This window comes from Ascaphus truei, chromosome 3 (genome assembly GCF_040206685.1).
Source record: "Ascaphus truei isolate aAscTru1 chromosome 3, aAscTru1.hap1, whole genome shotgun sequence".
In the NCBI taxonomy this organism is placed as follows: domain Eukaryota; kingdom Metazoa; phylum Chordata; class Amphibia; order Anura; family Ascaphidae; genus Ascaphus; species Ascaphus truei.
The window spans coordinates 375592120-375610550 of record NC_134485.1 but is presented as its reverse complement, the minus strand read 5'-3'; the positions used below and the strand labels follow the sequence as shown (position 1 = coordinate 375610550).

Genomic DNA, 18431 nt, shown 5'->3' with positions numbered 1-18431 from the left:
AGAAAGACCCACAAACAAACAACAACTGAAGATAGCTTCAGTAAAGGCTGGCAAAGCATCACAAAGGAGGAAACCCAGCGTTTCGTGATGTCCATGCGTTCCAGACTTCAAGCAGTCATTGCCTGCAAAAGATTCTCAACAAGGTATTAAAAATGAAAATTGTATTTATGATTGTGTTAATTTGTCCAATTACATTTGAGCCCCGGAAATAAGGGGACTGTGTATGAAAATGGTTGCAATTCCTAAACGTTTCATACGATATTTTTGTTCAACCCTTGAATTAAAGCTGAAAGTTTGCACTTCTACAGTATTTCATCTTGTTTGTTTCATTTCAAATCCATTGTGGTGGCGTACAGAGCCAAAATTATGAAAACTGTGTCAGTGTCCAATTATTTCCGGACCTAACTGCATCTTACAAGTTAGAAACAAGATTGAGTCTCTGAAATAGGAGAACAAAACGTTGCAAGGTAGCATAGTCGGGTCACGGGCTGCAGCAAATTGGCGTTGTCGGGTCACAGGCAGAGGTTGGCAGTGAGGAAGCAGGAACAGGAACACAGGGAAAGGACTGGGGCACGGGGACAGGAATGGGCCATAGGGAAAGGACATTGGAGCAAGAACAGGACACAGCAACAGGGCACAGCAACAGCAGGGACCAGTATAAACAGGCATTTGGCTGCAGGAACAGGAAGCTTACAAAGGCAGCCAGGGAGGATCAGATTACAGAGCAAGAGGGACCGCAGAGGGAGATCTCAACAAGGACAGGCTTCAGTAGCTTTCCCGGTGGAGGTGATGGGTACTGCAGACCAAGATGTTAGGAAGAACCTGACAGTCTGTCAGTCTCACTGCGTGTCTGCGGTCAGCTAGCACCAAAACTGCTGTGCTATGCCAGGCAGTTCCACAACATAACATCCAGGGTGGAATTGAGTAACTGACTCTGAACAGTATATAATTAAGAAGTAAATTCAATTCAGTAACAATAAGTAAATAACACAACTGGTGAGAGAGGCTGTCAGGGTGACTCTTGTAACCTACACTTAGGTAAGCTTTGCGGTTGCATAATTGGCCATGGACTGAATTGCCACTATCACTGCTGTCAGGGACTTGTGCTTTCAACCACAACTTTTATTTCATTGTCATTGCAAAATCAAAACAGTCAGATATGAATGAGATTAGTAACATTTGTTTTGAACCGATCATCTAGTAAACAAAAGCCACCAGTTATATGCCTGGAAAACCTATGTCTAGTCTGCAGTGCAGCACTGACTAGGTTAACTTCAGCTGGGAACCTCAGGACAATTAGTTGGATCCCAGCTGCCTAATCAAGGTGTGTTAAAACCCAGGCTGTAGACAGAGGAGGCTCTCTGTTGAGGAGTGAGGAGTAAGCTGCTAAGGAGATTGCTAAAGAGTTTCCTGATACAAGGTCCGATTAGAAAAGTGGATGAATTGTGAACTGTCTGTCCCCTGCATAGAAAAGGGCAACTGCCATATACACTGTCTGCTAAAAAGAAACTGTTTTTGTCTGTCTGCTGAAGAAAAGCCATTTTCCTTTTGTTGCTGATGGAAAGCTATTTTTGTTTTGTGTGCTGTATATTTGTCAAGGCTAAATAAATAAGCCTTGTCCAGAAACCCGCGTGTGTAGTTGCATGTACCCTGCAACATATGGTGTCATGAATTGGGAAGGATTTTTTCAAAAGGCTCCTGCAGTTAAAGGGCCACACACACACACACAAGAATGGAAGAACTTTTGAAAGACTTTCTGTACGAGCAGGCCGGCTGCAAGCGGAGAGAGATGAAAGACTACAAGCAGCACAGGATGAGCGGATTGCCAAGCTTCTGACCCAATTACAAGGGTCTGCCAGTGCAGAACTGGCAAGCAGACCCCCGATACTCCTGAGGAAAATGGCTCCGAACGAGGATCCAGAGCCTTTTTTACTGACATTTGAAAGAGTCGCCAAAGCTCAGGGCTGGGCTGCAGATCGCTGGGCAACTGCTTTGGCCCCGCTCCTCATAGGAGAAGCCCAGGCCTCATATCAGGGCCTCCCTACAGATCAGGCAATGGACTACCGACAAGTAAAAGCCGCCATACTGGATCGCTTAGGTCTGACCCCAGAGACATACCGGCAGCAGTTTCGGAACATGAAGTACACCGCTAAGATGAGACCCCGGGTCCCCGCTCAGCGATTATTGGACTTGAGTACACGCTGGATACAACCCGAGGAGTGCACTAAGGAGGCAATTCTTGAGCAGGTGGTTTTGGAACAATTTCTACAAATAATACCCCCATCCGCACGCTCGTGGGTAAAACGCCACGCTGCTGAAACCCTAGCTTTGGCGGTCTGACTCGTGGAGAACTTCTTGGGGCTGAGCAGCAGGCGAGTGTCCTGTACCCGACTCCACCGGCACTTGCGGACGCCCAAAGAGGGAGGTCGGATCAATGGGGAACCTACGGCCCATCACGGAACCGCCAAGTCCAACGGAAGGAGCAGTCGTTCCAGCAAGGACGGAGTCCAAATGCTGGTCCCCGCAGAGACCCTCATCTCCTTCCGGATGTCAGCTCATCGCAAAATGAGAGGAACTTCCGAGGACGTCGCCCACAGGACCCACCAGATGCCTGGTCTTCAGTAACCGGTCCAGCGGAGCGCTATCCACAGCACCCTCCTGCGAGGGAACCCTCTCCATGTTCTGACTGTGGAGAACAAGGACACCGGTATGTGGACTGTCCACTGATGGAGTGTTCATTCAGCAGGACCGTCGCCTCAGCCTTCACTGGAGAAAATTACAAGCCCTGGCTACTTCCAGCCCTGATTGGGGGAAAAACCTTCCAGGCCCTTGTAGATTCGGGCTCTGGGAAAACTCTGGTCCTCCAGGAACTGTTACTGCCCAACATGTGTTCTTTTGACTCCCCATGGAGCATAGAATGTATACACGGCGATGTAAAACGCTATCCGATGGCCAAAATCCGGCTACAGGTAAAAGGTCAGGAGGCTTACCTCGAAGTAGGAGTCACTCCTTGGCTCCCTGCCCCTGTTGTGCTCGGTCGGGACTGGCCTTTCTTTTCGGACCTAATGGCCCCAGTCTTTCATGAGGAGCCTCCATCTAGGGCTCAGGAGAACCCTGGCAAACTGTTCCCCTTCTCGGCAGACCTTTTTCCCAGTAGACACCGGGTTCAAAAGACTCGGAAGCGAAGACGCTTGGACAAACAGGACTGGTTGCAGAAATCTGGGTCTCAAGGTGACCATTCTAGTAGTCAGAGGTCACAAGTGATGGCTGGGGATGGCCAAAGGGAGGGGGATATGGGCCCTGGAGATTTACCAGACCTGTACTGTACCTCCCTGACTTTCGCCAGAAGCAAAGGGAAGACCCAGTCCTTGCTAGACAGTATGACAAGGTGGTAAAAATTGATGAACAGATTTTAGATGCACAGGGGGTGATAGTGTTCCCCCATTTTGAGCTATCAAAGGATATTCTATATAGGGTGAATAGGCAGACACAAACAGGGGAGGTCACCAGACAGATATTGGTTCCCAAGGCGTTTGTTAAATCTGTGTTCACTCTAGCCCATACTGTCCCTTGGAGTGGTCACCTGGGCAGGGATAAAACATTGGACCGTATTTCAACCTGATTCTATTGGCCAGGGATGCATAGTGATATTGCTAAGCTATGTGCAGCATGTCCGGAGTGCCAGCTAACTAGTCCAAAAGGACAAAAACCAGCCCCTTTGGTTCCTCTACCCTTGGTGTCAGTTCCCTTTGAGAGGATTGGGGTAGACTTGGTAGGACCTCTAGAACCTTCTGCGAAAGGACACAGGTTTATCCTTGTAATTGTTGATTATGCGACAAGATATCCTGAGGCGTTCCCCCTGAGAACAGCAACAGCGAAGCAAGTAGCCAACAAGTTGTTGGAACAATTCTCACGGGTTGGACTTCCCCAGGTTATGTTGACAGACCAAGGTACAAATTTCATGGCTAAACTGATGCAGGATGTCTTAAAGTTACTAGAGGTCAAGTCGGTTCGGACATCGGTCTACCATCCACAGACTGACGGATTGGTAGAAAGATTTAACCGAACTTTAAGAGGGATTCTGAGGAAATTTGTAGATTCAGAGAAGAGAGCCTGGGATGAACTTCTCCCTTTTCTGCTGTTTGCAGTGCGGGAAGTTCCCCAGGCCTCCACGGGATTCTCTCCATTTGAATTGCTCTATGGCCGCCAACCCCGGGGTATCCTAGACCTCCTAAAGGAGTCCTGGGAGGAACAGTCCCCTTCTAAGAATACCCTGCAATATGTACTAGACCTTAGGAAGCACCTAGATGTGGTCGGCCATTTTGCCAGGGAGAATCTTAGATCAGCCCAAGACAGTCAGGAGAGACATTACAATCAGAATGCTCGCATGAGAGTGTTTCACCCAGGAGACCAGGTGATGTTATTGTTACCCAGTTGCGAGAGTAAACTCCTGGCCAAATGGCAGGGCCCATTCAAAGTACTCCGCCGTACGGGTGATGTGGATTACGAGATCGCTCAACCAGGGTCCAGGAAGGGTAAACAAATTTACCATGTGAACTTGCTGAAACCCTGGAAGATGCAGCAGTCTCTATTCATCCACCCGGTGGAGGAGGAAATGGACTTGGGTCCTCAGCCTCCACAGGAGAACATCGTGAGTGACGATAAAATCCCAATGGGTAAACAGTTGTCCTCTGAACAAAAACGGGACTTGTTAGCAATAATTACTCAATTCCAGGATGTTTTTTCTGACTTACCAGGACAAACTAACTTAATTTCCCATGCAATCGAGACAGCACCTGGGGTAAAAGTACGTTCCCGTCCTTATAGGTTGCCTGAAAGTCATAGGGCTCTGGTAAAGAAGGAGGTACAAGAAATGTTACACTTAGGAGTGATTGAGGAATCATGCAGTGAGTGGTGTAGTCCACTAATTATGGTCCCTAAACCCGATGGGAATGTAAGATTTTGTGTGGACCTCCGAAAGGGCAATGCGGTATCCAAGTTTGATGCATATCTGATGCCAAGGGTGGACGAATTAATTGACGCCCTTGGTAACACGGAATATATAGCCACGTTGGCTTTACAAAAGGATACTGGCAAATACCCTTAGAGGAAAAGTCCAAATGCAAAACAGCCTTTGCCACTCCCATGGGTTTATACCAGTTTGTGACAATGCCATTTGGACTGCATGGAGCCCCAGCCACATTTCAGAGACTCATGGATAAGGTACTGAGGCCCCATAGGACTTATGCCGCAGCCTACCTAGATGACATTGTCATTTATAGTAAACACTGGTGGGCCCATCTAAATAGGCTGAAAGCGGTCCTCAAATCTCTAAGAGAGGCAGGGCTCACAGCCAACCCTAAGAAATGTGCCTTGGGTAAAGCGGAAACCAAATACTTAGGGTATGCAGTGGGAGGTGGAAAAGTAAGGCCACTAGCCGACAAGGTAGCTGCCCTGAAAGAAGTTCCGACCCCCCAAACAAAAACGCAGGTACGCTCTCTGCTGGGTTTATCAGGGTACTACCGGTGGTTCATCCCCAACTATTCGGAAGTGGCAGCCCCATTAACGGCCCTCACAAAAAAGTGTGCCCCTACACAAGTGGTGTGGTCAAGGGATTGTCAGAGAGCCTTTGAGGACATAAAAAGGTGTCTATCAGAGGGTCCCATCCTTAGAAGCCCAGACTTCAACAGCCCTTTTATAGTGCAAACAGATGCATCAGAGATAGGGCTAGGGGCAGTGTTGTCACAACAGTTTGAGGGAGTTGAACATCCTATCCTTTTCCTGAGTAGGAAATTGTTCCCAAGGGAAAAAAACTACTCAGTGATTGAGAAAGAGTGCCTCGCAGTAAAGTGGGCAATCGAGGCTTTGAGGCATTACCTGGCAGGAGTCCATTTTACTTTGGTGACGGATCATGCTCCACTGAAGTGGTTAAATAGCATGAAGGATTCCAATGCTAGATTGATTAGGTGGTATATGGCCCTCCAACCCTTCTCATTTGAGATTTAGCATAGGCCGGGAAAAGAGAACGCAAATGCTGACTTCTTTTCTAGAGAAGGGGTGGATGGTCGGGCTTCAGCCGTGCATAGCCCCAGCCACACACTAATAGGGGAGGAATGTGACAGGGTAAACAAAAGCCACCAGTTATATGCCTGGAAAACCTATGTCTAGTCTGCAGTGCAGCACTGACTAGGTTAACTTCATCTGGGAACCTCAGGACAATTAGTTGGATCCCAGCTGCCTAATCAAGGTGTGTTAAAACCCAGGCTGTAGACAGAGGAGGCTCTCTGTTGAGGAGTGAGGAGTAAGCTGCTAAGGAGATTGCTAAAGGGTTTCCTGATATAAGGTCTGATTAGAAAAGTGGATGAATTGTGAACTGTCTGTCCCCTGCATAGAAAAGGGCAACTGCCATATACACTGTCTGCTAAAAAGAAACTGTTTTTGTCTGCCTGCTGAAGAAAAGCCATTTTCCTTTTGTTGCTGACGGAAAGCTATTTTTGTTTTGTGTGCTGTATATTTGTCAAGGCTAAATAAATACGCCTTGTCCAGAAACCCGCGTGTGTAGTTGCATGTACCCTGCAACAGGGCCCTAACAAGCTAGCACCCAAACTTCCATAGTATGCCAGACAGTGACACAATATAATGTGTAGGTTAACTTGCAATTGACATCTGGCTGGTACTGACGACCGGCCATGAGCCACCAATTATATAACATTCCAGGTTGGCATTAGCTTTGGCACTTACAGTGATTTGCTTGTTTAATAAAATATGTGTATATGTCCTAAACCACAGTTACTGTTCCATCACTCAGTATTGCACGGAAGGGAGGGGGGGCCAAAGGAGACACACCTTTTATTTAGTTTATTTTTTCTGTTGTACTACACTTGGATGTTCATCTATAGACTTTAAATTGTGCACCCATGTTAATTTATGTGTCCTCACTGATGGAATTTATAACCCCCTGAAAATCCGTTCCTAATTAACCTCGCCTTCTGTTAGTCAGGATAATTCTCTAACCATTGCAACATCTCTTCTAGTCTACCTGGCGTCATCACCCTTACCCATGTATTCTCTGATAGGAAACCTTGACCCTGTACACCCATTGCTCAGTAAGCAACAGAAGACACTGTGGTTGCCACCACATAATGATCATTCATGGTTGAATTTGCATGCATTCTGCCACTTACACTGGGATTCATTGTACATCCAGCAAATTCCCTTTCTGAGTGTCACCGAACTGCTAAATCTCTATGAGCTGGAGGCAGTAATAATGTAAGTCTATGTAATTGCTTCTCCAGATCTTTTCTTTTGCGGCCAGTGAAAAATACAGACCTAATGGTATAGCTTCGCATGCTAGTGCATTATTAAAGCAACCCTCTGAAACAGACAGGGAGGAAGAGAAAAGACAGAGCAATGCCGACCAGTCCCAGTACTGCCCAACTCACCTTGTTCTTGTGGTACCCATACCCTAGAGATGTAGTAGGGGATGGGGGGATGGGGGGATGGGAGGATGGGGGAGGGCTGCTGTTGCTTTACTAGCTGTGACAACGTATTGAACACAATACTGTATCCCTGCTGTTGGTAGACTGATAACTCGCCTACATATGCATGTGCAGCTCCTGATGGCTCCTGTCTCCCAGCCTGAAGGTGGCTTGGCTCTGTCACAGCTCACCTTTTTCCAGATGCTGCTGCTACTTCCTCCATACTCTCCTTTGGATGGCCTTCCTCCATGCTGAGAGCTCTCCCTCCTCTTGACTTAGTGCCCTACCTTCCAAATTCCCGCTTGATTCCATTGCTGCCAGCCTTCCCAAGCTCTCCTATGCTCACTGCTCCTGCTGGCAGTCAATTGAGTTCTTTCCCCACCTCCGCAGACTTTCAGCTTCGGCCCTGGCATGTCGGTGGATCTTCTGACTAGTTCAAAGGTTCCCAGCTACTGCCCGGCTACTGGCATTGCTGAAGTGGAGGGAACAGAATATATGCATTTTCTCAGCCAGTCCATGTTTCCTACCTACATTGCTCTTTCCCTTATTGCTAGTAGCATCATCTCCATATCTGATAAGAGGGAAATGCTCTTGAAGGGTGGGGGTGGGGGGGGAAACAAACCTCCCTGTGCTTGTCAGGTAAATGGCTTAGCTGTTCTGCTGCAACTTTAAATATACTGTATACAGTATGGCGAGGCGGGTCTGGGTTTGAGCTTACAGGAGTTGTGTGTACAGTTTTACACCTACTTCAACTCTATATATCACTCTCTCAAGGTCACGAACCAGACAAAATATGCACTTTTAAGTCCTGAAATGTTCAACTTGATTCACCAATGTTCATTGCAATGTCGCTTATTATTTGCCATGTTCTCTAAAATTGCTAGATTTGCTTAATACAGAGAGTATATAAATAGTGTCCATACACCATGTCTCCCTAAGTGTCTGGTGATAATTTGCTGAAAGTTTGTGAAATTCCAAAATCTAAGAATATTTTTTTTTCATTATTAGCCCTTTAAACTTCACAAAACATTTCGAAGGAAGCAAAAAATGGTTAAACACAGTTAAAATATTGCAATTGCATTTTGAATCGTTTTGCACATCTCTATTCACAACACGTAGGAAACATGTTGTTATCTTATACATTATGTGACAGGTACAAGATTAAATGAAAACTCAATTAAAACTGTCTTGTTATTGACAAATATCTTGGTGACATTCTCTGCTTCCTTTAGAGAAAAATTCCTAAATCAAGGTCATCGATGCAATAAATGTACAGACAAAATTCCGTCAAGACAATATCAGAGCTATGTGATCTGTAACAATGGCTCATAATATGGAAACACCCCTGTCCTCATTTTCCTCAAGGTATCACTAAAAAGCATAAAGTGTATGACAGATTATGTTACATGAAAGGATAATTAAAGTAATTTTAAAATAATGGGTAATATGATAGCATCTGTGACCTGCCAAATTCATTTACTTTCAGTAGGTCCTTTGTCTTTTTTAATTACCTTGAGAATCAGCATATCATAAAACTGAGGTCAGTGTGATCCTTGCTTTGAAATAGCTTTGCTTATCATTCTCTATCAATACAGGCAGTCAAATAGCAAGAGAAAGTTTTATTTTAATAATGTCTGGCTCTTGTCTGTAATCTCAGTTTTGGTACTGAAAGGTTTAAAAAAAAAAAAAAAAAAAAAGAATTAGCACAAAGATTTCACCATCATTCATATTTCTTCATAAATTTGCAAGAACACAAAATCTTTTATCAGGCACCAGATACCAGCACGCTTAGCCAAAAAGATTTTTTTTTATTTATCCATCAGTGTGTCTATTTTATGTTTCATATTTTTAACTGTGAATGTTTCTCCACAAAAAAAAACTGACCTTGATCTTAAAAAAAAAAAAAAAAAAGATTTTTGTTAATATTCATTATAATTTGGCTTTCAACTCTTCTTGCACTGCTCTGAAATCACGCCAGCTTCTACACTTTGCAATTCAGCTACGCTAAATGGATATTTATTGGATATTTCAGTTTTGATCATGGTTTATCCTATTTTTTCGTCCTTTGGGCTCATTTTATAACTTTTACGTTGCAAATTAATTTTGTTTGACACTTTTATGTGCCAGCTAACATGTCAGTTTAAAAGCTTTATTACACTCTGAGTGTTCTAGAAGGGGCTGTAAATCAGATGCCACGATGCCTCCAATCATATCACTTTATCTAGTAACGTACAAACTCCTAATTTCATAAGAGATTATTTATGAAAGAAAAGTGGTAATTAAAAAAATGACAAAATGAAACAAGGAAATAAGTGTATTACCAATAAGGATAGTTGCATACTAAAGGGATCCTCTTAAAAAATGACTTGGGGGGAAAGGCAAAAGAAGTAGAAGTGCTTTTTACCTTTACGCAGCATAATAACAGCATAATAATATTAAGGTTACTTCTCTCAAAAGTAATGGTAAAAAAAATTCTGGCTTGAAAATCGTCACACATAACAAACATGAAAGGTACAGTAGGCTTCATGTCCCAAAAGTATAACATGGTTTCTTAAGGATTGCATGACCAAAAGTAGCAATTTTCTGTTTTATTTTAATTCTCCATTGTGACCTTGGTTAAGAGCTTGTCCACTAAGCCAGGGACAAGACTTTTAATGCAGAAGTCCAGTCTGTAGAAGAAAATGGAGTCTAACAGTATCCAAAGAGATACACCAAAACTTTGTAACAGGATAGTGGCAGGTGGAGGAAAACTGATTAACCTAAGATGAAGAGTTGTCCAGAGGGGGAGCGGGAGAAGACTATCTAGTATCACGAAAACATGTTCAGATAAAATCATTAAGCCCATGTGATATTCTGGTATTTATAGTAGCAAAAGAAAAACATCTAAGGCGCAGACATAGGAAATTAAAATCCAAGTATAAGTTTAATAACACGTAATAATAAAATCACTCACAGAGGTATTGTGATTGAAGTGTGGTTGCCAGTACCATGAGACCACAGTCCCCTATTGACACTGATGCCAGTGAGCTGCTGCCTCTGTTCTTCCTTCACCTTCTGTGCGCCTGGGACATCTCTGCTGCTGGAGCCCATTGGTATCCTTAGGGTAGTGGGAGCTTCGTGGTGCATATGGCGGCCCCTGTTCGTCCACAGGGGTCGTTCCTGCGCTCCGTAACTGCTCACTGCGTCCTCCTCCGGCGTCCTGATCGGAAGCGACGTCTCTGCTCCCGGAACTGGGGGTTCCCTTCAGGCACTCGGTGACAAACGGAGCTTGTGGGTGCTGGCTGTGTCTTAGGCTTTGGTCCCGCTGCGCCCAGCGGCGCGCACGGCTGCGTGCGCGTTCCTCACCAGCAGGGGTATCCTTCCGAGCCGGTCCCAGTCCCCCCTCGCTGCACGGCTCACAACGCGCTGTGACGCATCAGCCTCCATGGGATGCAAGAAAATTGCGATCCCGAGCGGTGGTGCGCTGATGAGCCTATCAGCAGCGGGGGCGGGAGCAGGAGCTGTCAGAGAGCTTCCTCCACAAGGTAGGGGGGGGGGTGTATGTGTCTGTCTGTGTGGACCGGGCGGAGGGATCAGCTCGGAGAGGAGGGCATTTGTGGGGGGGGAGCTGCTTACCTTCCAGCATACAGCCGGCAGCAGCTCCCTCCTGCAGCCCAGGAGACCGACCCCCACTGCAGCCATCTGCTGGAGGGGAGGGGAGGGGGTGGTATCGGACAGGAGCAGCAGAGGGCATGTGGAGGGGGGAGTAGCACGGAGAGCAGCAGAGGGCATGTGGGGGGTCCCTCCTGCAGCCCGGGAGACCCCCGCTGCAGCCCTCCGCTCAAACCACGCCCCCTCGGCCGCCGCTCCCGCTCCCTACAGACCGCATATAGCGGTCAAGTGCCTCTCCACACGCCGCCTGTCTGCAGTGCGGGCACGTGGTCTGAGGCAGCGGGGCCTTAGCCTTAGGCCAGCATGGGCCAAGTATAGTCATTCCTTTGACCATACCATCCTTTCGTGCATGCTGCTGCACTACATTATTTAGGGTATAGATCCATCGGTGGTTTTCATGTTTTTTATTTCAAGGTTTTTATTTGTCATTTTTTTTTCATTTATTGTGTATCTGTTTTAACACACTTTATGCACACACGATTAAGTCACTGTGACCAAACATCCTATTTTAGGACCATACTTACACCCTATACAACCCAGCTCACACTTAGCGCACCTTAGCACACCTAGGTGTTCTCTTTTTTTCATTTATAGCAACAGTCTCCCCCCAAATAGTTTTTTTTATTTAATTATCGTAGATGAACCGGGGCTGAACCGTGGTCTACGGACATCCACTGAACCTCCGTTTCCCAAGATATTTGTAGTAATTGTATGCCTTTTTTTGACATTAAAAACTACAAATACTGTATAGCCATCAGGACTGCAACCATTGTTATGTGGTCACTAATACAACTCAGCAATATCATCTCCCAATGACCACGCAGCCATTTTACGTCTACCAGTTCACCCAGTAGTCGTCTCGCTGTTTCTGGGCCTCAGACGACCATGGATATGCTCATAAGATCCCCCTTGGTCAGGTAGGTTTTTAAAACAAGCAGACTTTAATGAAACATTTAATATGGTTTTGCTTGAAAATAAATATCACAGATTTGTATCACCTACCCCAGGCTCACATTAGGCCTATCTTTTCTATCAATATTATACACACTATACACATAGGCAAGATAAGACTAGCCTTTTATCTACAATCCCCTGTCAGGCCTAACCACCATCCCCATGGCACCTACCCCCGTCACCTACACCCGTCACCTATGTCCACTGTCCCCACCCAGCTCACCTAACAACCTCCCCTCTATTGAAATGATTTATAGCCCAAATAGCTGAAGCTAACAGGCCTGCAGGCCTTTGAACAAATATAAACTAAACCAAACATATTTAACATCATGAAAACTAAACATACCAATATACAACAGAATGCATTACACTTACTCCATCTGTGGTGAGGTCCTCCATGGTCTTCAGGATCAATGACCCCCAGGAAATAATCCAATGTGGTAATCCAATGGACCACTGCCCAGCCATAAATTAAATGCCTGGGGAGCGACGAAGGCCTCTGTAACTTGGCTCAGACGGCTTCTGGCGATGCATCTCCATGGCATCGAATAACGCCGCAGGGTCACGTGACGTGGCATTGCCGTGGCAACTTGATGTCAGAACATCGGAGCCAAGGTAAGGAGGGGGGCCATGACGAGGGATGGAGAGCTGGCAGGGAGGCGCAGGGGAAAACGATTGCGTACCCCTGGTTTAGGGAAAGGGGAAATTACTTTTATCACACGTCACAGTGAAAACTCACAGCCCATGTGTGATTTATTACAACCTTTTGTAGTAACCGCAGGGAAAGTGAGTTGCTGAAATTCCACCCTTAACCAAGTCCTACCCTTCATCCAGCTACTGGAACAGAAAGCTAAAGAAGCAGGAGAGTTTCCGGTAGAATCGATATTTAAGATTAGTCCGCCTTTCCAAAAACATGCCTGCTGCCTATTATAACGACCCAATAGTCACATGCATTTTAAAATCTGATTACTAGAGCAAGAATTTAAAAACAAACTGCTGTACAATCTCCCATAAAGCACATACATTAATACCTATAAAGAACGTCTTCTCCGCCTAGTGTCTGATGAAATGCAAAACTTGTTGATATACTGTACCACCCAGCCCTTTTGCTTCTCTAACTACTAGAGGTACAGCTGTTTCAACTCCATCTTCTAGTGCCAGTCAGTAACTAGCTAAACCAACAACCTCCCTATTTTAAAAGTAGTGGCACTGTGAGATTAGACGACAGCTGGTCTGGCTTTGAGGAAATGGCAGAAGATAGTGCTGGAGTCCTATTCAGCTGGCAGTATGTTGAAATACTATTTTAAAGCCATAACATGATACTATACATACTGGTTTGAAAAGGGGACTATCTGGAGTCCTCTCTTTAGAGTTGCTGTGTTCTATTTAAGCGGTCTACCTTCCAGTGTTTACTCTGAAAAAATAGTTCGCCCTGCTGACAACTTAGTTAGTGAATTTCGCAAGAGGTTGTTTCCCTAAAATGTGGAGAAGTTGATATTTATTAAATGAGCCAGAGCTTCATTCATGAAGGTGGCACAAAAAAAGTCGGGAGGATTCCAGTTCCAGCGTGGATGAGATTATCATTTCAAGTGATTATGATAATTGTAATATGAATGATCAGAAAGATAACTATGATGGTATGAGTAGACCCGCTTCATTGCCGACTTGCACTACTGAAGTTAAAAGAAACCTTGGGTGTTCCTCCCAAATTGTTTGTTTTAATTTATTTGTGCCACCTTTCAACCTACCTCATGATGCCGAGTACTACACATACACTCATTTTTGGGGGCGACTGATTTAGTTTCCCCAAAATTCTAATATACTGTACTGTATTAAAAAAATAGGACAATGTCATGAAAAAGCACAAGATACCAAAAGTTGTTCAAAGAAGATAATGTATTAAATATATATAATAGTCCAGAGGGTGGTGCACTCATGGTACTAAAGGTAACTGCCACATACAGTAAGCTCAGCAAAAGCGATTCAGTGCAACAACAGAAGCCGCCGACAATCCAAGATGCAACATAGAATAAAGTGGCACTCCAGTGGTCTTTCACAATAAATGAAATGTATTGGAAAAAAACAATAATAAAACTAAATCACCAGTGCGTGAGGGAACTCTGATGTGAGGATAGGACCGTGGAATGAGGAAGGTGGGGCGGGGGGGTAAGTTGGGGGAGTTATTCTTGGACATGCACAGTGATATGCACATTTATTCACATTTCAAAATTGTTTCAAATCTATCTGTTATTATTTTTGTAAATAATAATGATTACATTCTAATTGCTTTATAAAGGATGCAACCTTATTTTTTTGACATTATCACAATAATGCTATAAAATGTACCACGTGGTCACATGAAAAAAAGCATATATATATATATATATATATATATATATATATATATATAGTGTGTGTGTGTGTGTGTACATGTGTGTACATGTGTGTGGATAGATAGATAGATAGATAGATAGATAGATAGATAGATAGATAGATAGATAGATAGATAGATAGATAGATAGATAGATAGATAGATAGATAGATAGATAGATAGATAGATAGGATTTGAAGAGCCTAAAACTCATTGCTCAAAAAACAGTTACAGGGATTGATATTTTTTTACTTTTCAAAAATAAGTACAGTATAGGATTTGTAGTATATGCACTGTCTCAAAAGAGCATCACAAGTGCATTGACACAGCAAGCACTAGATTACACTTAGATTACAATCCCAGTTGCTGTGATTAACCTATATGGTGTTATAAGCAGGTTTCCAAAGAAACTGCAAGCAATTACACTACACCAAACTGTAGCTGTTTGTATAATTACCAAATCTCTGTACCCCATTGTACAACGCTGTGGAATATGTTGGTGCTTTACAAAGAAACAATGATAATAATAATAACAACTAACCACAGGACAGTGAAGCTGCAGAAGAGCACGTTAAGATGTCCTATTAAAGTATTAAACAAATCAATGCATTATCACCACAAAGTTCTTGCACATTTTGTGTGTGTTGGAATATTATATATTCCTTATTTGCCTTTTTTTTCTTTCAGATTGGAATCGCCTACTCGTTCTCTGAGCATGGACGCACCAAGAGGAGTTCACATAAAAGCTCAGGCAGGGAAAATTGAAGCTCTTTCACAAAGGGATATCAAATTACACAGCAGTGATGGAACGGTTAGTGTACTTTATGACATGTTACCTTGTATGCTAATATCTAAAATGTATCAAGGGCAATGTTGTGCGGACCATATTTACTAAGAGATGCTATTCAATAAGATACTTTCCTGTGCCAGAAAATACCTTGGGGGTCATTCAAATGAATGACCATAAAAGGGCATATTACTATGCTGTGGTACTCCATAAGACACCTTCCGTTGCCTGCAGACATCGTAGGCCGTACATATAGTGCGCGCGACGGCGACGCGACGGATGACGTCACCAGCGAAAGTTGTAATTCGTTTTCCGGTGACGTTGCGGGCGACCAGGTCTTTGATTGGTTCAGAGGTTGTCACATGTGGCGACAACCTCTGAAAAATCAAATTTGACCAGCTTCAAAACTACACGCCGCCAGCGTCGCTCCCGTCGCTCCGTCGCATCGCGCTTACTATAAGCACACGCGATGGCGGCAATACATTTGTTTTGCCGCAACAACGCATCACCGCCACTATAAACGCAGCCTTACATTCAATAAACTGTAATCTCTTTGGGGCTTTGTAGACGGAACGTTCACAGAGGTACACAATTAGGAGGCTTTTAAAAGGTGACATTATAATAATGCTTTATTGTGCCTTTTCCTTTTTATCAGGAAAACATCCAAACAAGGGGGGGGGAACAAAGCTTCCATTCACTTGGGAGTATTTCTAGTGAAAACACTATGCAATTAATTCACATCTCCCTAGTCAAGCATTTCTCTCAGCCCCAAAACATATAGCATGAAAATAAGCAGATATAAGCAGTCTCTTAATAATGAAAGTCTTATCTGTTTATCAGCTGTAGAGTAAGCTTCTCTGCTCTCCTGCAACCGCACCCGTGCGTGCACAGAAAATCAGCATCCAGGTTTAGAAGTCTTATTTGGTGTCTTGCAATCAGCTCTGCTATGTGGCTGGCAGAGCTGAAGACATGTGGTGTCTCTAAAGGTCAGCTCTCAGTCAGAGCTAAAGAGTCACTTCCTGTCTCAAAGGCAGGCTTTTGTAAGCAATCTAATCAGGCAGGTGGTGTTTAGTAATTAACTACCAACAGTTAACTCCCACACTACTAGATTAAAGGCACATTACTGAACAGGGATAAGTCCCCTGTTACATACCTCATATTATATTTTATATTGTTTAGACATTGCACCTATTTTTTATAGTCCTTTTTTCTTCCATTCTTGTTTAGTAGAAAGTCTATGCATTATTTAACAGTTTAAAATATTTCTGTTTTTCTAATACAGATTGTTTTGGATGCTGAAACAGTGCGTTTGCCCAAACTGCCCCTTGGATCAAATGGTGGTTCTGGCAGCTCTCAAGAGCTCTTTGAAATTTGTGTTGGTCCAGATGGAAAACTCTACCGATCAGTAGCCGGTTTGGGATCCACTTGCTAGGAATATAGCCATGTCTGCCTATAAAGGACCCCACAAAGCCACTGATTATCTTGGATACTACAGTATACGATATGTTAACTCTGCTATTTGTTGGAACCACTTCAAGGACTTCAGCTGAAAAGGCGACGTGTGGGATACAAATTTGTATTAAGAATCATTGACTTTGCAAAAAAATACAAATATTTTTTAGCCAATGTGAAATAGCACAACTTAATTAGAACTGGAAATAAATTAGACCGTCTTGGCTAATGTAAAGTATTGAGACTGTCGCTTTTGGAATTCAGCCATGTAATAAAACTAAAAAATATTAAAGTATTTTGTTGCATCACTGAACTGTTACATTATTATTAGACCGAGTAATTGTAATGCTATTTACTTTTTCTTTTAATATAAGTACATTTCTGCTTATCACATGATATTGTAATAATTTGATCTCAATGACCTGTTTGAAATATTTTTTTTTTTAAATGAAAGTTGACTGCGCAGTGCCAGCAATATACTATGCAACCTTTTCTGCAATAGCATATCATTCAGCACTGGTGGTGTGTTTTTTTTTTTTTTTTTTTTTTTTTTTTTTAAAAGAAGCCCAGTTTTTGGTTAAGACCAGTGATTTAGAAACCAACCCCAGGATTAATGTAGTGGTAATGCATAAGAAGAAGAAAAGGACTGTCCCAGTTTGCAATAGAAAAACTGAACTTAATTTACTTTTTATACGCAGATTTTCCTTAAAATGAGTTTCACTGTTTCTCACAGAGTGATATCATACAAAAGGAAGGAGGTAAATGACGTGAAAAGCCTCCATGTCATATTGCCAAGTAAAATATTGAAGTGTCTTTTACAGATCTTCTATTAATTTAATTTTCTTTAATAGTCATTAGCATTTGAGTATTTACAGTAACGTATCCGAGTCCAAAACTGGTTTGTAATATTTTTGTTCGTTGTCTTTATTTTTCTCTATGTGGCTTCTGGTCTTTGTTTCCTGTTGGTAACATCACTGGGGCAGAGAGCTTGACTGAGAAATTACAATAAAAGAGCTAGTTTTTAATGTCTCTAATCTATCGCTTCAGTTATGAAAACACTTTTTAATTATTTAATATAAACAGTAAATTGTGTAACGTTTGCATATTGAAAGCTATCAATTTATTGAAACAATTCATTAAAAAAAAAACAAGATCAGTCATAATAATAATAGCATGTTCTTGTATAGCGCTGCTAATTGTACGCAGCGCTTTACAGAGACATTTTGCAGGCAGAGGTCCCTGCCCCGTGGAGCTTTCAATCTATGTTTTTGGTGCCTGAGGCACAAGGAGATAAAGTGACTTGCCCAAAGTCACAAGGAGCGGACACTGGGAATTGAACCAGGCTCCCCTGCTTCAAACTCAGTGCCAGTCAGTGTCTTTACTCACTGAGCCACTCCCTCTCATAAAGATTTAATTCCTTTGCATTTAATTGCTATTTAGTGATCCATTTTTGATGGTACTGACTGGTATAGTATTATAAGGAGGACCACAGTCAGCAAGTGTCCGCTGTTTTTTTCCCGGGGGGGAGGGAGTGGGGGGGCAAGATTGGTGTCACCTGTTCTTTGAGTGAGTGCCTCTCTCCATGTACACCGTGGGACAGATAGATGTCACATAATTTTTTTTTTATTTATTGAAGAAGAAACAAAGCGGCTACTTTGAGAGACTTCTGAACTGGGATACCTGAAACTGACTGCCTGAAAAAAGCAACGTTGAAGTAGAAAGTGAAGTAGAGTTGAAT

General features: G+C 43.3%; 1 protein-coding gene across 1 annotated transcript in view; it reads left to right on the top strand.

Moving 5' to 3' along the window:
- SGCG (sarcoglycan gamma) overlaps positions 1-17001 on the top strand; it is a 143294-nt gene extending 126293 nt beyond the window's left edge. Inside the window, exons 7-8 of the mRNA XM_075592249.1 lie at positions 15142-15265; positions 16524-17001. Of these exons, the coding sequence (XP_075448364.1) occupies positions 15142-15265; positions 16524-16673 (274 nt within the window). The 3' untranslated portion in view covers positions 16674-17001. The remainder of the gene's footprint in view (positions 1-15141; positions 15266-16523) is intronic.
- The last annotated feature ends 1430 nt before the right edge of the window (positions 17002-18431 follow it).